At 37.1% G+C, this 27,899-nt stretch overlaps 1 protein-coding gene across 6 annotated transcripts in view; it reads left to right on the top strand.

Moving 5' to 3' along the window:
* The window catches only part of LOC6574040 (neuroligin-1), a 50,580-nt gene extending 26,295 nt beyond the window's left edge, over positions 1 to 24,285 (top strand). For 5 of the 6 annotated variants that reach the window (XM_015167240.3, XM_015167241.3, XM_015167242.3 and 2 more), the window contains exons 11-13: positions 56 to 1,168; positions 15,278 to 15,746; positions 24,197 to 24,285. In XM_015167240.3, coding sequence (XP_015022726.2) covers positions 56 to 1,168; positions 15,278 to 15,705 — 1,541 coding nt within the window. In that variant the 3' untranslated portion in view covers positions 15,706 to 15,746; positions 24,197 to 24,285. The remainder of the gene's footprint in view (positions 1 to 55; positions 1,169 to 15,277; positions 15,747 to 24,196) is intronic. The other variant, XM_002000062.4, reaches the window with a different exon arrangement.
* Positions 24,286 to 27,899: the final 3,614 nt, after the last annotated feature.

The following is a 27,899-nucleotide window of genomic DNA, read 5'->3' as shown; positions in this document are numbered from 1 at the left end:
TCATAACTTCTCTCTCTCTCTCTCTCTCTCTTTCTGTCTCTCTCTCTTACTATAGTTACGACCGTAGAACCGAACAATATGTACACAACGTGTATACCAATTGGCGGCAACTACACGGGCACAGGAGGCGGCGTATATGCACCGACAACACTTGCGAACGCCTCAACGGAGACCGTGGCATCCGGCTTCGAGGCAGCCGGGTATGCGGCGTATTCGACGGCGCTGAGCGTAACGATTGCCATCGGATGCAGCCTGCTCATATTGAATGTGCTGATATTTGCGGGCGTGTACTACCAGCGCGACAAGACGCGGCTGGAGGTGAAGACGCTGCAGAAGCAGTATCAACAGCGCAGCATGCATCAGCAGGTACCATATCCGCCGGAGCCCATCAAGCATGCCCACTATCACATGGGCCACTCGCAGAGCGCCAATGTGATTGTGGATGTCGAGAGCCATGGCCAGGATCAGAGTGGCCAGGCCGCCATGCTGCTGCAGGCAGCCGCCGCTGCCGCCGCAGCAGCCAACGAGGCATCCAAGCCACCGCCGCCGCATATATGCGCCAACACGGGCTTGCAAACACAGCAGCAGCAGCAACAGCAGCAACAACAACAACAACAGCAAGCACAACAGGCAGGCGGCAGTGGAAGCATGCTGAATAATATGGCCATGGATGGCGCTAAGCCCTCGGATAACTTGGCCAATGTCACCTACAGCACCAGCACCAAACAGCAACAGCAACATCAGCAGCAGCAACAGCAACAACAGCGCGAGCATATGCAAATCAAGAGCATGGGTGGTGGTGGGGGCACCCAGACCTTTGGACGCGGCAGCGGCTCAGGCGGTGGTGCTGGCGGTGCGGCTGGCAACAACAGCAATGTGACTGGCACAGCGGTGGGTGTCGGTGTCGGTGGTGGCGCCTCTGTTGTTGTGTCAGGCAGCAGCGTTAGCTACAATCCCGGCCTAATGACTTTGCCCAAGGCAAGCCAATTGCACCATTCCGGAGCTCTGAATTATGCACGCAACAACACAGCCGCCTTAAATTTGGCAGGTGGCGGCACCGCCCTGGTGGACAGCCGCGGCAATGTCCTCCTCACTTCCAGCCCTGGTGGCGCCACTACCGACTGCATGACACTGCCACGCAATCTCAATCGACACAATCCAACTACAGGTGAGTTCAGCACTAACTTATTCGTGAAGCCCGCAACAGATTTAAGCTGCAAATGCAATTGGGCGAATTGCTTTTTGATGCAGCCCAGCCCAGACTAGTCCAGACCAGTCCAGGCCAACCAGAAGATGAAAGTGTTTTCTGGTTTTTCACGTTTTCGCTTTTCTTTTCGAGTGCTACGTGCAGCATTCGCCGCAAAAATGCAAACACCAACACAAATACACACAAGATGGGAGGTAGCATAGGGCATCCAAACAATACTGCACCAAGGTAGCAATCAGACCATAATACGTTAAGATTTCATTACATTATGAGTTGTTTTTCATTTTTGTTCCACTTTACTTGCGGGCGCACGTCTTCCTGCTGCTGGCTGAAAAGCGCACAGCTTGCATTTTATTTTCGATTAAAAAACGCTATATAAAAAAATCACATTCTCAAATTGAATGAAAGCACAAACCGCAGGAAGAGCGTGAGAAAGAGGAAGATGGAGAGGGAGAGGGAGAGGGAGTGTGAGAGGAAAATATTTTCTGTACGAAGTGATTGAATAAGCTTATGATTTCAAAGAAGAGCACGTGTGTGTAAGAGCATAAAATGCACCTGGGAAATCAAATATAAATAATTCAAAATGAAATTATAAAAGACGATTAAATACATGGCCGAGATTTACAATCGTGGGCATTATAAATATTCAAATGAATACTTCTAAGGTCTGATTAACATAAAAAATAAATAAATAAATAAATAAATAAACTAAATTTAAAATGTTCAAAACATCTAAAAAACAGAAGTTTTTGCTCCACTTTAAATAATCAAATTTCTAACCAATAGGTTTTTCGGCAGCTTGTGATATAGAAGCTAAACCCACGCAGTCTTTCTAATCAGTAGCCTTTAGAGTATAACCTTTAAAAATATATCTTTAGGCTTTCGAAAGAGGCACGCTCAGCGTTCAATCTGTCACTAAGAAATGACTCGCATAATAAATATGAATGTATTTATACCATACACCGTATACCTTACGTTTATAAATATGCTATTGGAAACACAGCTGGTGGTATGGCTGCTTGTTAGGTTGCTCATCATAAAAAAAAAAAAAAAAAGAAACAGAGAAAAAGAAAACTAAAAGAAAAGGCAAACAAAAAAGATGAGGAAGAAATATTTGAAAAATGAATGACGGGGCAACATTGTGAAGGAACGCCAGCTACACATAAATTTCCTGCAAAATCACCCCAAGCAAACAAAAAAATATTGCTCAATCAAACCAAAAGTGACCTTTGTACGGGGTCTGACAAGACCATAAACCGAACCCCTGGCTATGCACAAATATGTCCGCGCGAAAATTGAAATTGTACTAATCAGCCACAGAGCCCAAGTAACGTTATTCTTGCGCTGTCCATGGGAAGCCAAATATCCTACGGCGCAAAACGCAAAACTACAGCCAAAAATCACAAAAAGAGAATAAACCCACACACACAAACACATACACACAGAGAAAGAATCCAGGGTAGAGAAAACATTTACGCATCGCTGAAGTTCAACGCACTTGCGACTTCTGACCACAGTTTTGCAGGCAGACAGTAAACGAGCCGTTCCAAGCCCGTAGCCCATCCGTGTGTCCGGCTACGGCTTTGGTAGTGGAACCAGCTTTAGTTTGGCATCCGTTCAGTCCAATCCAATTCCCTGCTTAGCTGATGGCCACGACGGAAATTGTTGTACAAATTATGCTCCACTGATTGCCAAGTTTTTCACGGAAATATACTGTGTAGGGCTGACAGGCTAGAGGGTATGCTAACGTTGTGATTATGAATACTATTATTATTATTATTGTTGTTATTATAATTATTTTTAATTTTATTATTAAAATTATTTTTATTTAATCTTATATCTATGCGTATTAAATATTATCAGTGCAGAATAAGTATTTTAAGCTTCATTTCAATGCTGCTCACAAAACTATGCGATAGAAATATATAACTTCTTCAATATCCATACACATATGTTAATTTCGTATGCAGAATTCCAGGGAATTACAAATCAAAATTTATTATTTTTTACATTTGATATCAATATGAAGCTTTTTTTTTTTTTTTTTTTTTTTTTTTTTTATATTATTTAAACAGGCTTTTTACTACCTAATTGGCAGCTTTACAAGTTGAATGAAAAGCAAAAAAACCCACAAAGGGGTTACTAAACTACCCCGTATGGCTTTAATAAAATAAAATATAAAAAAGAATTAACAAAAACATCAACAATAATATTTTAGTGTCATTTCAATGATGCCCATAAAAGTATGCTATAAAATTATTTAATATATATATTTTACTCCAGCAACCCCTTTGTGAGCTTATTGTCTACTATTTTTATATCAAATCTCAAAATCTCAAATTTAATTTTTAATATAAATTTTTTTTTATTTTTTTTTATTTTATTTTTTTTTTTTTTTGCCTTTTGATTTTCCATTCGGAATTGCAGGGAATTTAAAAGCAATACACATATTTCAAAGTAGACAAACTGTATGGAAAAGTATTTCTGGAGCTCAGTCTAGCACAGCAACTCACCTGGCGAGCTGGGTCTGAATTAACTATGTACTTATATCTGTATATGCATATTTGAGGCATATTTTTCGTTATTTATACATACAGTTTGTATTAAACATAAACATACAACTGTAATAATATTTATGGCTGACATGAAACGGCCAACCGGTAAGCAAACAGTCGGAAGCCGAGAGTTGGCATTTTTTTCTTTTTTGCTGCAGAGCCTTTTCTTGTATTGCTTTTGTTTGATGAGCTGTTAAATGAAGAATGGTGAAGTGCAGTTGCCGCAACTTATCGACAGTTCTCCGCTGGAGCCACACGCCATGGAGGTCGTGACGGCACTTCAAAAAATATGCCCGCAACAATAAATTTTCAGTTGAGCTGCCGTGACATCTGATAAATTTGATTGGTCCGATAAATGCCGCGGACGGCATTTCGCTTACGTAGCCTGGCGTGCTTTTACGTTTAGATTTTCAATTTCGATCAGGAGCCCATTTACCGATATGCTTTTTATATAGTTTTCTGCCTAGACAGTGAGTCATGAAACGTTTACAGTTGGGGCTATTACTTTGCGCATAAAAAACAATAAAAAGCCGCATAAAACTGTTGTAAGTTTAATGCGCGACCCTTGCACAATAAAGCGAAAGCCAAGCCAGCAATCAGGCCATGGCCCTGAAGGAGCAGCGAGGCCAACGGGTGCCGTAGCCCTGTGCAGTGTATTATGTTATTTTTATTATGGCACCCGCAGAGGTCGACCCGCCCAGGGGTGGAGGTTGGACGGCGGACTGGGCATCTGGCGTTGACATTTTTAGTCATAAATAAAATTCCAGCAATCCATTGCAACAAATAACAAATTCGTAGCACAGGTAACGGCCGAGTGGGCAATTCGCAATTTTTTCTTTTTTTTTTGTTTTGTTTATCGACTGTTTATGAAATGGTCATGCGATAAGCAAAACAACAGATTTTTTGCAGTGGGTGGACTTACACGCATGTGTGTGGGTGTGTGTATCTGTTTATTGTATTGTTATGGATGTGTCTGTTTCACGGCAATCAAATTACCGCCAACAGAGTCGGCACTCCGTGCACTGTGGCAGAAAATGTTATTAAATCCGCACAGAGATTGAATCGTGTGAAAAAAAAAACAACAACAAGGAGGAAGAAAATAGAAATGATTCGCTTTTCAGTCATATGCGCACAATTTAAATGACAAAGTTCTGTTTCTGACAAACTATTAGATAGCGTATATTTACTCGAAATTCCATGAAACATGGTAAATATTAATATTCTAGTATAAATATATAACAGGCAGGATGAGTAGGCGAATTTGAAGTATGCTTGATATCAGCAATCGAGTCAATCCCGCTCTATGTGCCTTAGAGACTTGAAATTATGGCACGTGCAGATTAAGTTTGTTTTTAATAATCCGTAGCTATTTCCGTTTCCAAGCAATCGATTAAAAACAATAGCTAAATTTATTCACCAAATTAAAAAATATATCGAAATTCAGTCAAAAATTAATTTAAAAATAAAAGTATATAAATAGAGCGTATTTTGCATTTAGCTTAATGTATATTTTACACATGTTTCATTTCGTTGGTATTTTAAATATAAAAAAAAAATTATTTTAAATTAATTAAATATTCATTAATATTCAATCAGTTTAACAGATAGATGCAGAACATCTAAGTGAACTTCTTTTAATGGCACAGAAATTATGAACTGAAACGTGTGGCCAATTGACAAAAGACAATCACTGATTGTAATTAATACACGTACACGCATACATTCATTGCGAGCTCTACTAATGAAATCATAGTTACAGTTGAATTGTGTTTGATAAGAATTGAAATCGTGTTTACTCAGGTCTGATTACTGATGAAAGGGACAGACGTGGCATGTGAATGCATACATATGTCCATATATGTGCTCTGCTGCAGGTGTAACTGAGTATGATTTTTGTATGTATGGCTAGAAGAAGCTAGAAAGTAGATATAAAATGCTGAAGGTAGTAAGCTATGTTAGCTTATATACAGGGTATCTCGTAGTTGGCCACTGCAAGTTCCAAGCAATCTAAATTGTCTATTTCTCTATTGAATCTATAAACATTCAATTTATGTTGTATATACCTATAAGAGTATATTGATATATGTACAAAATTTATATTGTAGTTTAAGAAATTCAATAATATTCTCAAAAGGCGAAACCAACTCACATTAAGAGTTAAAATACTTATAGTTTAAATATAAATATGGAAATTATTAAAGAAACGTAAATGGGAAATCAGGTATTCCCATTTACGTTTCTTTAATAATTTCCATCAGTGCAAATGCATTTAATCTGCTTAATTTTCACACATTCTCACATGTTAAAGTCCCATAAGCCCAAGCCTTAAGAGATATATGCATCTGCTGCTCGCGATTCGATAAGCTTCATTAAGGTTAAAATATATATTGTAGTCACAGTCATTTGACATTAAATTCTTGATTTCGCTGATTTTATGGTTGCAGCGACAGCCTACAGCAGCTGCAGCAGTCGAGAGCTCTCATCCTTGGCTTCCAGTTGAGAAAGCCTGCAGAGATTTGTTTACTGTGCATGGGGCGATAGTTCGCCTTTTAGCTACTTGAGCAGGTTTATGCACTTCGATCTTCTGCTCTAATTGCTATGCGAGAAGCGCAGCACTGAGAAAATTGTGAAAAGCTCAAATAGAATTTGCCACTGCGTCAACCTGAGCGAAATTGCTGGGAAATATAATCAGCAGCGTGTTTTCCACTCGTGCTCACTTGTTGTTGGCGCTGTCAAAGCTGATTTAATTTTACGCGCCTCAGCCAAAGCTCGTGCCGCCTTAACGGAACCGGAAATGTTTTCCTGTTGCTGAGTGGGTGTTCACTGATTTCGGGTGGCGGGAGTGTTGGGGATGCTGCTGGCCGATGGGCCGAACTCACCATTATCGTTGACTCTGGCAGCAGGTGCTGGCATTGTCGGATGTGGCGACTGGCACTGCTCGCACTGCGTTAACATTTTCAGCGCGCTCTGCATTATTTATAATTATTGCGAATTTTCGTATAATTATGCGTGGGCGCATTCCTTGCCATTGCCCGCCAGCTGTTTGCCATCGGCAGGGTACGGCACGGCACGGCTCGGTTCGGCTCGGCATTCCAGCCAGTTATTTATTCAAGCAGCACATTTTTCTTCTTTGCGCAGACCATAAATATTAAAGTCAACTACAGCTTGTGTCTGCGCGAAAATCCTCGCGTAATTAATGCTTGTCCCGAGATTTTGGCCTGTCTTGACTCGATTTTTGTGCTCTCTCGTCTCTTTTTTTATTTTTATTTTTCCTGTGACTCTGTGCACTCAAGTGGCGCATTAATATTTGTTGTCGTTGTTGCTATCTAAAGCCCTTGGATTATATAAAGCGCTTATGTTATTTAACGGCAGTTTAATGCCTCATTAGGCTTAGTGGCTTGACTCGAACTAGCCCGATCTCAACCATCGCTCAAGCGTAAAGCATTTATAGAGATTATGTTTATAATTCCTGAGAGCCGCTCGCATTTGGCATTATAATTAAATCCACTAAGCATATTACGTTGTCGGCTCACATTTTTATTATTATCACTTTTCCTTCTCTGTCGCACTCAAGCTCAAGGCTGACAAATTAAAAGAAAGAAATCATGAGAGAAGAAAATTAATTTAATTATATTGAATTCTTGTTCAGTTACGATAGAGCAGCCTTATATTTGAGGCTTAAGATCAAACACATTCAGATACAAAACACCAGACACTTTGTCTCCATTCATTTTGTCATATTTTGTTTATCGAGTGAATGCATATTCAAAATATTAAAACCCCGACTTAAGTCATAAGAAATCCAATTTATTTTAGTTAAGACAGCCAGAGGTTTATTTGCTGGGCTAAGCAAGAACGTTGATTATCGACTTAGGACTAAGCCGAAAAGTTGATTTCAGCAGTCAGCTCTTTGTGTATAAATCAATCGATGAAATACCATCGGCTGCCTTTTGGCTCCATAATCATTTCGGTCAATGGGCGCGATAGCTGCATAGTCAAGCACTGAAAGCGAAGCTATTTCATATTTCTTTTTATTTTTAACACTTTTCAATTGATATGTTGGAAACGTGGCAAAAACTTTGCATACAATTCACAGTAAATTCAAAAGACGCCAAAACGAGCAGCCGCAAGAAAAAATAAAAAGCCGCCAGCAAAAATCAACCAAATTGAGTAAAACAATGAAGCGTAAACGATTTTTGCTGACATGTGTGGGCATACGGGTGTGTGTGCGAAAGAGAGAGATAGAGGGGGTGAGAGAATGTGGGACGAATGAATATAATAAAAATAAAGCAGCAAACAAAAGGCAAACGCGACTCGCCTACTAAGCCCAACACGAGTAAGTACAAGCAAGTACACAAGCGAGACAAAAAGAGAAGCACAGACAGCGAGAGTGAGAGAGAGAGAGAGTGAGAGCGAGCAATGAGGGTAGCTAAATTCAGACCCAGATGTGACGTGATTGTCATCCACATTGTCAACCATCAGCAGCAACGCCAGCAACGCCAGCATTGCCAGCACGAGGACATAAACAGCTTCATACAAATGTTATTATTGAAATTTCAACAGTAGACACACAGCACACACATTTATCACGCATACGCCGTGTGAGCCACGCAGAGAAGACAAAAATAAATGATGAAAAATCTATTTGCAAGCCAACCGCATGGCGCATATAGTAGGATACACTCAGCCTCTCTCAGCCTCTCTCAGCCTCTCTTAGCCGCATTCAGCCTTATTTATGCCAACGCCATGAACATATGTTTGCCCTCAGTCTCAGCCTAAAAGCAAAGTCGACTCGCCCATCGCCCGGCCGGCTGCGGAGCATTATTCGATCTGTTTGCCGCATTGTGGCTTCTGATTCCGCAGTTTTGTGTTTTCCTTTCGCATTCCCTAGTTTTATTATTTGGTCTTCGCTTTGATGATTTCGGCCAAACGACAGACGATGGAGCTGCGGGCATACAGATGTCACTTTGCCTATACATGTAGTTTTCGCTACTCGCTCGCCAAGGGATGTTAGTTTTGTACCCCCATTTCGGATGGCCGTCCCGATTCATTGCCTCGTCGCTGTCCTCATGTCCGTCTTCCGCTTTGTTGCTGTGCACTGCGCAGCTAGTTAGATAAAACAATATTATTTTATTGCCTCGGCACAGTGCGTTGCCGCATCCTTAGTGGTCAGTAGAAGCTGCCGGTTGTTCTGCTGGCTTCTCCATTGTGGTTGAGTAAGACAGACAATTTGATGTAATAAAGGTCTCGGCTTTAGTCATGAGCCAGCTTAGCCAGTCAACTTGTACGCCTCAAATGCTTGGATTGTATTGTACTTTTCAGTCGCAACTTTACTACTCTCATTTACTATACAAACAGCATAGCATTTTTACTGCACCAAATTGGAGGAACAACAAAGCAACTAAACTTGAAAGAAACTTGAAGAAAAGGCTCGAATTTTTATATCTATGTTCAGCTACTTTCAATCAATGAAGATATTTTACATATTCAATTTAAATATGTATAATAAGATATAAAATATACATATATATGTATACATAATATAATATAAAATAATCATAAATAATATAAAGGAATAATAAGTCCCCAATTCTTGCTGATTTATTGATATTTCTTAATTTAAAAATTTTGTAATTAAATTAAATTACTCTATTGCAATATATTATTTTTTTTTTCAATTTTTAATAACTAAATTAAAGTAAGGTAATTTATAACTAATCATTTTTATTATTATATTTTTTATTATATATTATTAATTAATTATATCAATTCATGAGTTTTTTATGGCAGCCATAAATAAACTTAAACTTACATATTTGTCATAGCTGATCAGAAATAAAAGAAGAAATAAAAGCTAAATCAAACTGAACACGAATTTTACAACAAATTCAATGTACTATTAAATAAAATAATTTAGTTAAAGAATTACAGAATAATACACCTTTGTCATACATTATATGCTTATGTACATGAATGCTAAGGACTATTTGTTATTTATTCTAGTTTATTCAAAGCTGAACTGATGCTGTAAATTTAATGATTTTTTTTGGTTGATTTTTTTTTTTTTTTTTTTGTGTGTGGTTAATTTTACAAAAGTTAACAACATGTAGTTACATTTTAAAGCAGCTTATGCGGCTGTCGACGTATCAAATATTCCGTAAAGCTCACACGGCAAGCAGACTTGAACAACTTTAACCCAAGTGGCACAGCGCAGCCCAGCGGCTAATCCAGCTAATAAATTTTTCAATTCGCTCGCCGTTCGGACACTCAGGCAGCATATACATACATAAATCTACATGGGGTACTCATAAATATTTCATTGATGCGCTTCGCTGCTCAGTTTGTTGATTGTGTTGTTGTAGTAGTTGTTGTTGTTGTTGTCGCTGCTGCTGCTGCTGCTGCTTATAAGTGAAACATGTCCAGTTGGGCGTGCAGACTTCCATTTCCTTGGCACTTCCTCGCAAAAATATTCTCGTATATTACTTTTCCTTTTATTTTTAATATGCTCATTCAATTTGCTTTCGCCTCTGTATCTGTTTGGCTGGCCTGGCTTGGCCTGCCATAGCTTGGCTTGACTTGGCTTGGCTTGGCTTGACTGGGTTTGTTCATCTGCTGCTCGTTCGTCGTGTAGTTTATTGATGACATGACAAACAAGGTACGATTTCCGTGCACTCAAAAAGTTCGAGAACCATTTTTCTTCTGCTGACGCCCAGTTCCTCAAAGTTCGCTCTTTGTCCATTGTGTTTGTACATGCACATTAACTTCATTTTGTAATCACGCGCACCATAAATCCAATTTAATTGTGTTGCTTACTTGCCTGCATACACTCACATACACACACACACACGCACGCACACAAACAGCGCTTGTCAACGTTAACACTGCGTATACTTAATATTTGCTCGCTCGTGCGCTCAATGCCCAGCTCAAAGCTAAATAGACGCACATAAATTTCCCTCGATATCCGTTTGATTTCTTCGAATTGCATTTTGAAAAATAGATGTTTTATACTGCTTTCGCCTGCTGCTGCCGCACTGCCGCACTGCCGCACTGCCACGCTCCACCAGGCCCATCGTCAAGCTTCACCTTGTCTGACTGATTTACTACGCACAATTTTCTGCCAACTGGCAGGAACTTGCCAAGCGTATGTTGTGCCCTGTTACGTGGCTGTATCTGTGCTCGGCGGGTCCAGTCAGTAGTCACTCGCTCTGATTTATGTTTGACTGAGAAGCCTGAAATTGTATGCTAATCGGGCCTGGCACTGGGCCATTTGTATAGCTGGCGCTCCAATTGATTTTAAATGGCTAGCTCATTTGACACTTTGACTGAGCGATTGATAATTTGAATGTCATTAGCCGTTTATGTGTGCGGTCTAAATAACTGCATATCATCTATTCGCAATGAAGCCACTCAATAATGGCACTCCACAGTCGATTGACGCTTTCTGTTATTCAATATTATATATAGTATAGTGTATAAAGTAAAGGCATATTTGATTGCTAAAGATTTTATAATGGATTTTAGATTTTCATAACAAATTTTTAATTATAGCTCGCAAATTAATCATAAGTTCTTGCTCCGACCAAGAGCCTACGATTCTTTTCGATTTTGTTTTCTGTTGAGCGGCTTGAGTTGAACTATGTGACTGTGACATTCTTTGAAGGAAAATCGTTTAGAGAGGATGCGATTAGCGTTACATAACTCATAAAATCAATGCCATAGGTTTTCAGACGAATGCCATCGATATGCTCAGCGAACGTAAGTCTCACATACATAGCAATACATACACAAAAGACCTTGCGAAATAAGACAAATGTCGTCGATCGTGAACAAACTCGTTGACGAAGCGACACAATCGGCTGCTCGCTGACTTTTTTCTGCATCTGGAGCATCTGGAAAAAACACTTATTTGAGGACATTTTGAAGCAGTCATCAGTTATTTGCTAGAAAGAAAATGGAACTCTACCTGTAGCAGTATCAGATGAGCTAAAGAGAAACAGACACAGAAGGAAATGAATAGCAGGGATTGATTTAGTATATGAATATTAAAAAAAAAAAAAACAAACAAAAATATATGAAAATATATGTACATATATAAGTTAAGACTTTCGACAATCTAAGGAGGCTGGAGAGTCCAGTCAGACATTCAAGGGGAGAACCTAACCAGTTGAACAGATTTAGTTCAGTTTATATTCCAAATTATATAAAATATATTATTTCATTGAACACGAAGTTGTTATATATTCACAAGAACCCAACACAGCGTCCCCCAATCACTAGTACTCTAGTACGGGAGCGCTTAACTTATATATATATATAAATTATAAATTATATATATAAATTAATTATTATTATTTTATGTATGGCGCGTTTGCTTAGCATATAATATGTATAATATAATATTACTTGCTAAAACACATTTTCAATTAAAATTAATGTTAATCAAATTAAAACTACTTAATTTAAGAAACAACAATTTATATATATGTAGAAGTGACGCATGATATCTACTACATATGTAAAGCTTAGTTTCGATTGGGTTTCCCTTTAACTCTTGATAGCTGATCCCACTGATTAAATTTTCTTTATATTCCATTTGCTTCTCCTCTACTCAGGCTACTCGAGCGATATAAAACTTCTGAGCTCTAGTGCTGTTGGTCATTAAGCGCAGCTGTTCGACGTCCACTTCACTATAGTTTGCCATAAATTGCATGTCTTGGCCCCCTTTGATGTGCAGTACAGTCTGCTGGCAGCGCATGGCTAAGCTCAGAGTTAAAAAGCAGAAAACAAGAATAGATATCAGCAAATTTACTGGGGACAGCTCATTAATGCGAAACACACACACACACGAGACACATGCGCTCCTCTGAGGACACACACAATGCACAATTGGCTGCACTTGTGCTGGGCCACTTAGTTGCGAAGGGCGCTGGCAAGCCGCAATGCCACATCGGCGAGTGGTTAATGGCCAGTGGTGCGCTGCTCCAAATCCCTGTGCGGTGGTCAACTGAGTCCATGTCCATGTCCATGTCACGTTTGCCAATTGAAGTTGAGCGTTGCGTGCGGCCCTGTTTTCATCGCGTTATGTATGCAGCATATCCGGCCTTGTCATTTCATACTAATCAACATCCGCTAACTACTTTTTGCCCAAAAAATTTGAGTACATTATTTCGGTGGTGGGGGTGGGGCACACCGACGGTAGCTGTCAGATTTGAATTTGTGCTGGGCCAAGCGAAAGCGCAATATATTTTCAATTCTATTATAGCCATTTGTTGCAGCATTTGCATTCTAATTGCATGCGGGTCGAATTCGTTGCACTTGCACAACAATGCGTGTAAGTGACGCGCATGGAAATTATATTTGCTTCGCCGCGGATCGCATTTTGGCCAACAAAATGTAACAAAATGCAGGGAAATTGTAGATTTATTGCATGCCACGTATACATGAAGGCACACACACACACGCACACATATATACACTCAAATGGACAGTCAGGCAGACAGACTCACACGTAGCTCAGCCGTTTGCCTTCATTGCGCATATTACGCATACGCACCGCTGTTAATTTCATATTCTGAATTGATGGCAACTCTCGCCGGGCCCCAAAAATGAAATTGTTCTCGTACTGCCACTCTAACTAGTACTTCCTTTGACCATCCACTCTATTATGCATTTTGGGCAACAGCACGTGTTTCTGCTTTAGTGTACTTGTGTGTGTGTGTGCTTATGTGTGGGTGTGTGTATGGGCGTAGATTTTAGAAAATGGCCACTACTTACCTACTACTTATATAAAGCCTCTGCTCGCTTTGATCTTAGGCTAAGCTAGCATCCACTTTGGCCACCTTTTCTAGCCTCATCTTAAGTATCCATTGACTTTAATTGGACAGCTCTCTAAGGTGCGGCTATTAAGGCTTTATTTGCCCTTGGAGAGACACCCACAAATACATTTCAAAGTAAACAGCTCTCACACAGATACACAACACAGGCACACACACAGCGATAAGTTGATTTTGGCATGGCTGTAACCCACGATTTTACTTTGTATCCGCTGAGAAATAGTGATGGCTATAACATTTAATATGTATATATGGCTATGTTATTTATCAAATAACCAAATCAAATATTTCAGTTAGTAATTCTATCTACTTATATTATTGACTGACTAAGGTGTTCCAAAAAAATTTATAAAATTATTGTATAATATATATTAATTAGCATTATTACATGATATTAATGTAATAAAAAATTCCTTTTATATTTTGTCACTCATTTTGGAAAAATTATATACATATATTTACAGTTAGCGTAGTTCATTATTAGTAATTAACAAAAATTTGTCAAATATTTTAATTTTATTTTATTTTATATTACGTAAAATATTTGTATATACCTTATATATACAAAATATTTTAATAGGAAACACCAAAGAACTGAATTTGAAATGAGCAAAATTAAATAATATATTATTTATAAATAATTGAAGTATCAGCCCAACTAATTTTTATTTAATAAACTAAACAGCAGATGTATAAAATAATAAGAATAAATACCTAAATATGACGTTTTAAACGTTAAACGTTATTATTATTTTTATTTTATTATAATTTCTCTTTTCCTTTCATCATCATTCATATGTAATTGCTTAACAAGAGTCTTTTACACACATATTTATATATATATATAAATTATCGCCAGCGTTATTTAATTACTTGTGCTTGGCAACTAATTACTGCAGTTAGTTTAGCATCAGCAACTTTATAATGCAGCGCGCGACTGTCTGTCGCTTATGCTTATTAGTCGACAGGACGTTTCATATTGCTTGACATTTTCGCAAGCTCGGCAATAAAAGTGCATTCTATTTATAGAGCAAGCAAACAAATTAACTAACGCACACACACACAGAGAGACAGAGAGAGCGAGAGAGATAGTGATGGTAGTCCATATTGCATATGAGTGGGCATTGTGGGTTGGAAGGGGGTGTGAGGGCTTAGTGTCACATTATTTGACATGCGGTCGCAGGGCAAGGGAAAACATCAAAATATTAGCAGCGTCAATAACTGCAGACATTTGCCATTTTTGAACGATGAGTGGAGCGACATGAAGTGTAAACGGGAACAGCAGCAGAGAGCAGGGTGAGGGAGAGAGGGAGGGAAGTGAAAGCGGTAGCAGGCTAGAGAGGAAAATAACTGGTTGGCAATTGAATGGCATAAAAAGCGGAGCAGAGCCAATGATGATGTCGACGGCAATGAGGCAACGATGATGACAACGATGACGATGTGTGTTTAATGTTTAACGTTGTTTTTGTTGTTGCTGTTGTTGTTCACAAATTGACTTTTGTTCTGGTGCTGTCGCTGCGGCTGTCGCTGTGGCTGAAGCTGTGGCTGTGCCTGTGCCTGTGGCATTCGCTGCTGCTGCTAGCTTCGCCGCTCGTCTACAAACATTTGCTCGATAATATGCCGACATATGCATAACGACATAAGTAGCTTACAAGTTCCCTGCTCTATCTCCATTCCAGAACTACAACAATATCAACAGCAGCAACAACAGCAGCAGCAACAGCAGCAGGTTGGTAAACATCAGCCGAACGGGGCGGTGCTGACGGGCATGCAGCCCCACTATATACGTGGTCCACGCCCACCGATGCGTACTGCCTCCTCATCGACAACGACCACCACCAACAGCAGCATCAACTCTGTCATGGGTTCAACCGGGCCCGGTGGCAATATGCTGCTCGATCAGACGCCATCGGGCGGCAGCAGCAGCAGCGGAGTCAGCAGTGCGCCCAGCTCCTCCAAGGGACACATACACGCCCACTCGCACGGTCACATGTCGAGCGCCCACGGCGAGAGCTTAGCCATGAGCTCCACATTGTCGGCGTCCCAGCAACAACAGCAGCAGCAGCAGCAAGTGCCACAGGCAGCCATCGACGAGATGCGCGTCTGATAGGTGTCGGTCTTTGAGTTGGACTTATAGTCATCAACGGGGTAAGTTGACCGTAGGCAACAGGCGTCTAGTTGCAGCTGGCATAATTACTGCCACTGCATCTAGACCAACACAAAGGTGGACGTAAGCTAACATTTAGGCTGACCAGCTTAGGCAGCTGATACACGAGTACTTTAAGGGTAAAACCTGAAAAGGCATGAGAATAGAATGAGTTCACTCACCTGAGCGAGGCTGTTATTAAAACAATGTCTTTTGACTTAAGTTGAATAGTTATTTTTCATTTATTTTTTTCTTTCTTTTAATTTACATTTCATTAAACTGGTAATCTAATTTCAAGCGAACTGGATTAATTTCTGACTTTAAACATTGAACAATTTTTGTCACATCGAAAATAATATAATAAACAAAATTTTAACAAAGCTTCGACTTCTTTATAGAATCGGTACCATCGTCCTGACACTTCCGTTTCATTGGAAATGTTAGTTTGTGCCCAGATTCAGATTCACTGTGAGCTTCCACAGCGTCGATTGGTTTCTTGTTGAAGTCATACATGATCTCACCTGTCGCACTGAAACGCCCGTACTCATATAAGTAATACTTGTTGTCGACTTCCCGTATAATGCCAAATCGTAGTCCAATATCCAGAGCTTTGTACAATTGCTCTTCGTTGTATTTGCGCTTCCCTTTGCTATTGATATTCTTGAGAGCTCTTGCCACTATTTTATATGAATGGGTGGGCGGAGTCAGCTCCTTCATGGCTTCAACCAGATAATACCCATATGTGTATTTCGTCATGTTTTTATTTGATTTGTTAAAAATATGTTTTTGGAAATTATACTGTTTGATTCTGTTTCTTTGTACTTACTAGTTTCAGAGTGCGGATATGCCTTAAATAGTTGCTAGAAATGTCTATGGTAACTTTATGCTCCTCAATGCTAGATTTCAAATTTGTCCACATCAGTGAAACTATTACACATATACATATGTATGTCGTGCCGCTACGTTTCTTGGCTTCCATTACAACTGTGCTTACAAACGAGTTCCCGGTTAATTCTTTCACCACAGCTTCTCACCTCTTCTATAAAAACCTCTATTACTGGTCACATAGTCTAGTTAATCGAAAGCATAGCGACCCTGTGTGAAGGACATAATTAGCCCTCTCGCTCTCACCCAGCGACAGCCGAGTTGTCTCTGTCTTAGTAAAATGAATCCTTTAATTGTCACTAAAATACTAAATCAACCGATCAGTACGCATTGCCAGTTTTTCTCAATACTATTGCATCAAGAAATCCCATAGTAACCGATACTACATATATACATATGTATACATACATATACATTCAATACCTTAACCCCATACAATGAAATGCTCTCGGCATTCTTTTAAATATTTCAACATATTTCATATGCATATATGTATGTTACGTCGTGCATCTTTAAAATGCCAACGGTGCCGACGAATATGACAAAAATGTTAAGCCCTTATGGTTGGGCAATTGACAAGGTTGACATGATGGTGGAAAAAAATAAAATGTCCCCTGTGCTGATTAAATATAACAAACGGCATGGCACACGAATGTGGATGCATGGAAATTCTGTTCTTTTATTTCATATAAATGAAAATAAAAGAGATTGAATTGAAATTCCCATACAGACCCTTTACTCAAATGTCACAGCTGCTGACATGGAATAATGTGAAGAGCAACAACAAAAATAAATAAAAAACACAAACAACGCTTCAGCTAAAAAAAATATCGCAATAAAGTCGTGTGAATAACGGACAAGTTGACATCCTAGTCGAATGAACTTTGACATTGCAACAAACCAAAGAATACCAAACAAAAAAGTTAATGTTTTCTCAGTTCCTCATTTAAAATTTTTCCAAATTAATAGCTGTACAGCTGAACAAAAATATAACTGTGCCATGCCAAGCAAAATCAAATATGAAAGTCATTCGATGATTTCATAAATATAACTGGACTCAAATTAAAAATTAACAGCGTCTGATCTTTATAAAACATGTAGCAGCAGGCTGTCGGAAGTAAGAATTGAGATGAATAGAGAGGTAACACTGATTCAGCTCTTAAAAGCATTGACAAAATATGTTCAGCACATACTTCAAATTATTTTAGAATTTTACCAGAATTTGATTTAATAAAATATTATTAAATGTAAAATAATGAATAATTAAATAAAATAAATTAATTAAATACGTATGTTAAATCATTAAAAAAAGTTTTTTTAATTGCAAAAAAAAACAAATAGTAATAAAATAAATAGTAGAAATTAAATTACATAAAATTATAATTATTTTAATACAATTTATATAGAAAAAATAATTATAATATAAAATTATATAATTATAATATATAATATATAACTATAATATAAAAAAATATAAATAAATCTATTATAAATATAAATTGAATTCAATTACATTACTTTTAACATTACCTGAATATATATAATCCTGATAGTAACTAGTTAAAATAAAGAATTGCCTTCTACATAGCTTATTAACTATTTCCACTGAAAAAAATTATTGCACAATTGCTGAATAAATGAATAATAATAATAATGCTGTTAAATTCGGTTGCCATCGATACAGAAGACATTTACCGACCGATCAAAGGCAGCCAGACGTGCGGTAGTCGATGGGCATATGTCAACCCAGATACCCTAACCGCATGCCACGTTGTCCACTTAAGTTTACCATAGACCGGAAAAGTGGCTGTGCTTGCTGTTCTTGTTGTTGTTGTTGTTGGGCTGGCGGATGCTCAAGTTTGTGCGCTGCCCATTAATTCAGCTGGCATACAATTAAATTTGCATTTCATTCAGCATTTTTTTGCTTCTTTTTTGCCCCATTTTGCTTACACCTGGCCAAAAGTAGCTGTAGTCCACGCAGCAGCAGCCACCTTCATGACTTTTAGCTGATTAACATTTGCGCTCTTCTCTTTTGCTCTTGTGCTCGGGGAAATGCAATTTTCCTGCCAAAGAAAAAAGCAACAGCAGCAAGTGGTAACCTTTATGTAAATTTACACCCGCCATATATGGCGGGTACACACAAATATATACACAAACACACACACACATATATAGGGTTGGGTACACTTGTGTACGAGCAGCGGAAACTTTGGACCAGCTCTGCCGAAGTGTATATGTGCTAAGAGCACAATAAACATTAATTTTCCTTATTTCTTACACTTTGTTTCAGCTCTTCCTGTTGCCAGCTGTGCATATTTTGGCACTTGTTTAAATAATGGTCGCTACAGAAAGAGCTACTTCCCTGATAAGCATAGAAACAAAAGAAAAAATCTAAAATAGTTACAGTCATTTTTTAGTGAGATGCAAAGGTTTCAAATTGGCTTAACAGAAAAAAATATACTATATGGAGAATTGAAATGAAGTTAAAGCGTTGCCTTTTAATGTAGTTATACATGAGGGAATATGTGCTGAATTATTTATATACTCACATAGCACTCTTTAAAATTCATATAGTGTTGTATCAATAGGCGAAAATATAATAATATTTTAATAATAATATTTTTGTAGCCATTAAACGTATTTATGCTTAACATTTCAATTAAATTTATTCATATATAATTCAAATTTTTAAATGAAAATCTTGACACTCCCTTAATCAAACGAGAACACACAAGAGCATATACGCTTAAAATATCATACAATATCCTTATATACATATATATACAGAGCGAGAGAGAGAGAGAGAGAGAGAAATTACCCTCCGAAGAGTGATGTCTTTTATTAGAATTTCTTGAGTAATAGCATATGTCTATTGCCATGGTTTCCCACGGCATGTAATCTGAACAATCTCAAGTGTGTTTCGCATATACCTACACTCCATTATGTTGACGTCAATGTCTACCCACAGCCCACTTGAGAGCGTCAGAGGGTGCTCGTCAATACCATGTAAGATAATGCACACCAATATACTCATTTCAATTTGTGAACATGTAAAAATAAAGCTCTCAATGAAATTTATTAACTATGAATCAGAGCTTGAAAATAGGAGTGGACCACTTAATTTTGTACGCTCTATACAAGGTTCTGTTCGTGTATTTTCGGTTTTATTTTCTGTTGAGCGACTTGAGTTGAAATATTCACGATTCGCCCTTTTCACGAATATCATTTAAGGAGAGATACGATTAACACAATGAGACTAAGACCAAGTGACTTTAAAAGTTAATGAAAGCACACATGCATATACACTTACTCAATTTACTTACGCTATTAATGTGTTTAGCGAGAATAGCTCTCGTATTTATACAAATACATACGCAGCAAACTCTTTGCTCCGCCAATCGGCGATTCGGCTGCTCACTGAATTTATTCTCAGAGTGTTTAGAGAGAAAGGGTCTAATAAATGAATTCCAGGGGTCTGCATACCATAAACAAAGTCTTTCCAATATAAAAGTAGTTAGCTAAATAAAATTATGCTTTTAAGGCTTAAAATTCTCTTGAACTATTTCAGTACTGCATTTATTTTATTAGACAATAATCTTTACTAAATAAGTCAGCTAATATTTCTGAGCAACAATTTCCATTTTTTTATTCAGCATTAATTTAAGCATTTCATTTCTCTATTTGCACTTAGTAAAGCTCGCTCCCAGTTGAAGACACACTTTAATCAAAAGTAATTCAACTAAAGCTCAATTGATTTATCAATTGCTATGACTTGCCGCACCATCTTCACAATGCAGGAACCTGAACCTGAACCTGAACCTGAACGTTTATCGAATTCAATTCAATGGAATTTGTTTTCTGAGTGAATATCAAATAACAAGAAATTCATGCTTGGTCTGTAGCAGCAGCGCTGAATGAGTTTGTTGTCGTCATCAACGTCAATTAGTAGAAAAGATTAATTTCGCATTTCGCTTGCTGTATTTATGCATACATAAATCTGTATTAATAAACGCCTTAATTTAAGCTATTTGAATATTTAATATGCATATATATTTAGTTAAGTTAAAGTCTGCAGGCTTGGTGATTAACATAAGAATTTAAATTTATTTAAGCTGAAATTTATAGCTTGCCGAAACCCAATTAATTATCTAGAATTATCGTCTTCAAAGCATATCGATTCATTTTAGTTACACATACAGCAATGCATACTCTAATGCATTAGCTAAATACAAATTGATGTGCATAAGTTATTGTACTAAGGCACATATATAAATCATATACTCTCATTCAGATCTCTTCGCAAAAGTTATTAAATTATATATTTAATAGCACACACATTTCTCGGCCAAAGTTTAGGTGAGACTTGTAGGAATGTGGTGAAAAGTCTTTTTTGTAATTTAATTAAAGTAAATATATATATATATATATACATACATATATAGATAGGTATTTAGCTTGTGTGATAAATGTGTTTGGTAATTAGTCCAAAAGCTTGCAAAGACTTTGGCCGACATGCTAGGTATTAACTGGAGTTGCCTGATTAACGTATGCTTATAATAGAATGTCGATTAAATATTCGTTAACTTACCCTAGATAGAGGATTATAGTAACAGAGAATTTGTATAAATTATTAAATAGAGGATTATAGGAACAGAGATTTTATTTAAATTTTCTATAAAATATGTATATTTTTTTATTCGTACCTAATGTAATGGAACTTAAACTTGTTTAAAAAAAATTTAATAATAGTATTATATTGAAAACTATAGCACTGTTTTTTTTTTTTTTTTTTTTTTTTTGTAAACTTGTTTATTTATTATATACATTTTTAATCAAAATTTACTCCTCGCACATTTTACTTATTCTTTTTAAATGTGGTTATTTATGCATAGTTCTATATGAGTATCAGACTTTCTTTTAATATGTACATAAAATAAAAAAAAAAATCCAAGTTCCTGCATGCCAATTTTTATTAGCTGCATTGAATGACTTCATCTATTCCAATCTACTTCACTTATAGAAATCAAATAGTTCCTGATCCATTAAGCTGTCTTCAATAAAGTGTCACAAGTAAAAGAAATTGATGTCTTTTCTGTTTGAATTCATTGAATATTTTCTTTTCCATTTTGACGAGCTTTCAATTTAATTAACTGCTATTTTAAATGTATTTATCAAGTCAAGCTAATTACATTTCAATTAAGTTAATTGTAAAAACTTTTCTCAGCTATGTTGGCATGAATTTTCCAAAGAGTTTCTTATTACGGATTCACTGTGAACAGCTTTAAATTGAGCCCATGCCTCCTCCTTAGTCTATGCTCGTTATTCTCTTCACAAGATATGCAAAGTGGCTGCACAAACACGCGTGTAATACGTTAATGATGGTCCACACACACACGCATGCACATACACATGCAAATGCTGAATATTTTCTTTCCCGTTCCTCAACAATGCACACATTGTAGCTAAGATTTGCATTACGGGCATTGCTCAGTTTTGCAGCTTTTTAGTGTATCTGAAGTCAAGTCTGAGCGCACCGACGAACGCCTACATAGTTTAGCCCCGCCCCTTTCTGCCACCCCTGCTGGCAATCTGCGGCAAATTGTGCGCTCAGCCGTACAGCAGCAGGCCACACCCCAGGAGAGTTGGGAAAGATGCGAGGAGCCGTCGGAAAATGCCATCCTGACAGCAGCAGCAGCAGCGGCAGCAGGAGCAGAAGCAGCAGGAGCAGGAGCAGTGGCAGCAGGCGGACAAAACAAAAGGCAGCCGCGCATTCTGTAGCTGCACTTTAGTTTGCACTTTTCGCTTTCTTTGCATAAATTCTCGCGACCAGGCACAAACTGAGTTTACTGTAGTGCAAAAATGAGCACGCACAAAAAAAAATGAGTATAAAAAGGCAGGGCGAGGTGTGGGAGAAGTGGCCAGGAATGGGCGTTGGGGGACAAACTAGATAGATGCATTGCTGTACAAGATTTCCCGTTGAATTTTAAACCAAATACAAAAGCATAATGGAAAACGCCAACAGAGCGCAATGAAGTATGCGATGCAAAGCAGCGCCAAATGGACTAGTTTGCAGATACAGATAGATATATACATACAAACACAGAGACACACAGACATGCATACAGATATAAATGCAAGAACAAAGCGTTTCATGGCCAGGCACAAATGAACAGAGTGATGCGATGCTGACTGAGTCTGTGGTTCAGCAGTCGCGTCTATACGAGCGCGTGCTTTTGGGCGTGGACGTGGGCGTGGGCGTGGCAATGGCAGCTCTCAAGGCAACTTGTGCATAAACATAGCTCGTAAACTTTGTGAACAGTGAACAGCATCACACAAACACCCACACACACACACACAGAGAAGTGGGCCTGCAGCGAAACAGCAAACAATCCAAAGGTCATCGGTGATACCTAAGAGCTGTGCTTATTCAGAGGCTACTTTGCATAGCCCAGTGCTAAGTGGCGTCAGCGTTTCATAACTCACAAATTGTTGATTTCAACTTGAAACTTTGACCAAGAAATTTGTCTTCGTTGTCACGACGGCACTATGAACAAAAATAAATACTAAATAATAAATATTAATGTAAAACAAAATAAATAAAATTTAAACTAAATATAAAATAGCTAAATAAAATGAAATTTATATGAAAGGAAGAAGCATTAAGTGAATGAAATATGTATATCCAATATAACAAATAATTTATTGATATTGCCTGTTGACAGAAATTTGCCCAGTGGGAGAAAGGGGAGTGTGGGTGAGCTGTTCAGGATATTCAGGCATACTTCGCTTTAAATTGACGAACTAAATTCTGAAATGTTATACATTATTATCATTATTGAATTGATTAACATTCTAAATGTTTGTTTTGATGCAATTTAGTAAATATAATTAATAAATGTTTTTGCGTATGTCATATGTATATTTTTATTATAAATATTTAGTAATTGAATAATGTGATACAAAAATCAAATCATCACATTAAGCGAAAATGGATGCCTTTAATTTTCTATGCACACATATTTATTTGGCCATGTAGTTTTATATATATATATATATATATATATATATATATATATATATATATATTTTTTTTTTTTTTTTTTTAGAAATATAATTAATTAGCTGCAGTTTTGATGACCCTTATCAAAATTCGTTTGCCCGTGCTGCAATCGTAGTTAATATTTATTATATTTTTGTATATATATATTTTATTTTTGTTATGTTTTATTCGTTCATAATTAACTTTTTCACGGAGTCAAACAAATTTTGAAGGGTTTGCCATTTGACTGAGGGTTTGCAATTATACAAAGCCAAAGTCGTTTTGAAGGCTTTGCCCATTGCAAATTAGTGAAATAGGGTATATTAGCTGAAGTGTTTTTAGGTAGCTTAAACTGACAAAGTACTTTAAAAATATATTCACAGACCTTAAAGCAAAAGTCCTTATTCTCTAGCCTACAGATGCAAGTCCAAAGCATCTGCTAGCCAGGCATTAACATACTTTTACCTCTCTTTTTGCCAAGCACAGATTTTTATTCGTATTTCTTTTTGACTTTTCTACCACTTACAGGTCCATAGAGACTTTACGTGTCGAAACGCCTGAGGAGTTCTATGCCCTCAAAGAGGCGCAAAAACTGAACGGCCCCGATGACAGCCAACTCAATGCAGCACACGGAACAACAGTGGCTACGGCACGGCAAGGTGGCGGTGGTGGTGGTGGTGGTGGTGGTGTCGGTGGCGTTAGTGCAGTGAATGGCATAGAGCATAAGCTACAGCTGAGGAGACTCAAGTTCAAGCGAGAAATTCACGCTCTGGCGCTCGAGGGCGGGGATGTGGCGCGCGGCTACTGCTCCTGCGATGAACAGTGGACCAACTTGCCCTCGCCCGCATCCACGACCACATCGGCGACTATGTCGCCAACGTTGACGGCTGGAAGTGCCAATGCGAAAGCCTCTGGCAGCGGCAATGGCAACGGCAACGGCAACGGCAACGGCAATGGAAACGGCAATGGAAACGGCAACGGAAACGGAAACGGGATTGTGAAAATGGCGACATTGAAAAAGCGCGGTTCGGGTGCTAACGCTGCCGGCGTTCGCCTGAAGCAGCAGCATCATGTGCGCTTCTCCGACGAGAAAAACTTCTCGGATTAGGCCGAAAAGTACTCGTAAACTACTAGACTGCACCTAAGCTCTGTTTAGATTTAAGACAACATTTTCATAGTTTAAGCAACGGTTGAGAGTTACGAAATAAGCAAAATATAAAAGCGGAAAAAGGAGAAACAAATAATGGAGATGAAAAACAAAAATTATATCAAATCTTTGTTAAGCGAACCATAAGATTGCGGTAGAAAATGTAGTTAAAATATGTCAGTTGATAAGTTACTGTAAATATATATAGTCGATTAGCGGGCGATGTTAGTCAATGTTTAGTTTAGTTAACAATTAGATCCGTTGTGAATTTAATGAATATAATTACATGTATTTGAATATAAGAATATGGCGTGTCTGTCAAGCTACATACGTATATAAATCGGAATATTTTATCGTTAAGTGTAGCACACCATTTTTTCTACCATTCAGCAAGAGTAATTAGCCAATATATATAAATGTAAACGATAAATGATAATGATCGAAGATTTGGAAATCACATTGACTAAATCGAAATTTATCAGTGTATATAATAGCAACAAAAAACAAAAATTAATAATGAAAACTTAAACTAAATTGTGGTATTATTTACTTCAAGTAAAAAAAAAAAATTTAAAAAAAAAAAAGAAACGTAAACGTAAAGAGAATATTAAAAAATTCCAAATGCAGACAATTCAAGTATTAAACAAAAGCTCAGCGCAAACTGCATTCAATTCATGTAATAATACAAAAATTATAATAAATCAAAGCAAATGAATAGTTCATTATTTAATGAGAAAACAAAAAGTGGCTCAATGAAATGCATAAAAAGCAAATTTTTTTTTTAGCGTTTTCAAGTTGTGTTTAATTGATTTATGATTCGCCCTAATTTGAGCTTCAATAACAGGCAATCAATTTAGCTGGCTCTTCATATATTTATGTATTTTTTTGCTTGGCAATTAATTTATAATTATTAAAAAAAATAAGAACAAAAAATGGATTAAAGTCAAATTAATTACATTCATGTGCTTAAAACACATTTCGAGAGTTTAGTTTGTATAATAAATTAATTTTATTACTCATTCACGAAAGTGTAATGAGTATATTGCTTGCAATGTCCACATTTCTGTCCGTCTGAGATTCTGTTCTGACTCTAGATATAGCCAATTGGAAGAGTGGCAAATTGGGATTAGAGCTTGAGAAAATTTAACGACTTAACTACTGTTAACTTACTTTATTGATTTCCATAAAAAATATTGAAAGTGTGGCCAATTTTTGGCCATGAATGAGTATATCACAGTCGGTAACACCCGACTGCAACATTCATGATTGTATTCTCTCTATTTTTTTTTTTTTTTTTTTTTTTTTTTTTGCTCATATACATATACATACATGAAACTAACTGTAACAAAAAAGAGCTTAGTTTTAATCACTCAAAATTAATATTTTAATTTACATTTTGTTCGCTTGTTCTATTACTTTCAATTAAAATGAAAACAGATGAAAAAATAAATATAAATATATATATAAATGTACTTACGGCAAAATTTATAATCGTCTAGTTACAAATATAAAAAATTAATAATGTTAAGTCCTAATAATGAAACGTAAACCCAAAATAAAGAATTAATAAAAAAAGTGCATCAAATAAACAAATGAAACGAACGAGTATTTATTAATGAATTAATATTATTCAACTTAAATTTTTAAGATTTATTTTAAACTCTTTTCAGGCTAAAAAAAAAAAAAAAAAAAAAAAATAAAAAAAATAAAAATAAAAATTAGTATTATAATGTGGGAATTTGGCAAAAACTATATACCTGGCACCCGGAAATCTTCAAGTTAATTTGCCAAGATAACAAAAGATCATCTTCATATTTATATTTATTTTCTCGAATGAAAATATCGTCGATTATTCCTGTCTATCATCCTAAGTCCTGGCCTTGTGTTTTGCTCTAATTTGCATTGAGCAATAAGCTTATATAGAAGGATATACTCATGGGGACATATGGTCGACAACTTTGGAGCACGGCTAACGATACCAATATCACCGTAACAATTAATTATGAGAGATAAGAGAGGCACATGACTTAGATCTGTAGGGGCAGCAATTGAAGCTTCCCGTTTTATTTGCTCTCCCTGTACCTGAGTACAGTATAGATATAGCTGCATATTACGAATGGTATAAATTGCATAATAATTAATGAAATAGGCTATACTTAGGTAAACTTGGTATTGTAGTTAATGTTTACTACATTTATAGCCATAGATAGCCATGAGAAGAGACAGACAACAAACAGGCAGATCAAGGAATTTATCTATATTATACATAAATAATACAGCTAAGTTCTTTGATATTACTAACGAGATACTATTATTTCATCTGCCTAAACTATAGCTAAAGTTTATAGTTAATTATAATGTAATACTATACTATATACTATGTGGCTATGATAATACTAATTATCATATTGATAATAAAATCAACTCTCAACTTCCATATGCATGTCCTTCTTTATATAGGATATACATATAGATAAGTCTAATCTTGATGTATTCATAAAGCAGTTATCTAATTGAAGCTGACCTTAACTCTTTAATAGTATGTAGTTCCGTATTAAGGTCTTGCCTCTGCGACCTATTTAAGAAAAAATGCAAAAATTTTGATTATATCCGCTGCCATCAAGACTTCAGTTGAGTTTCTCGAAAAACAAGTCTATAAATCAAATGGTTTATAGTCGAAATGAAAATATCATAACAATAATCCTTTCAATCAAAACCTTGACGTTATTATTTGCCACAGCACTCGGCCAGGCGATGTCCTCATTGACACATCAGAGCGGGAGAGAGATAGAGAAAGAGAGAGAGCGAGAGAGAGAGAGAGAAAGAGAGGGAATGCATAAAGCCTGTAAGACTATAAATTTCGTCCATTGCCATGCCCAACTAAAAGGGCTCAGGCATGATTTTATTTTAAATGTTTTCGTTTATTCATTCGCTGCTTTTCGTTCTGTTTTGCAATTTTAATAGCTGCTTTTTATGGCCAGCTCGCAGCTCTCGGCTCGCAGCATGCAGCGGTTATTAAATAAAGTTTTATGTGCCCAATAAAACAATGGGTAGCAGCAAGAGTTGGCAATTGGGTGAAGGGGG

This window comes from Drosophila mojavensis, unplaced genomic scaffold (genome assembly GCF_018153725.1).
Source record: "Drosophila mojavensis isolate 15081-1352.22 unplaced genomic scaffold, ASM1815372v1 contig_277, whole genome shotgun sequence".
In the NCBI taxonomy this organism is placed as follows: domain Eukaryota; kingdom Metazoa; phylum Arthropoda; class Insecta; order Diptera; family Drosophilidae; genus Drosophila; species Drosophila mojavensis.
Note: the sequence above shows the minus strand (reverse complement) of the source record. Positions and strands in the feature narration are given on the sequence as shown.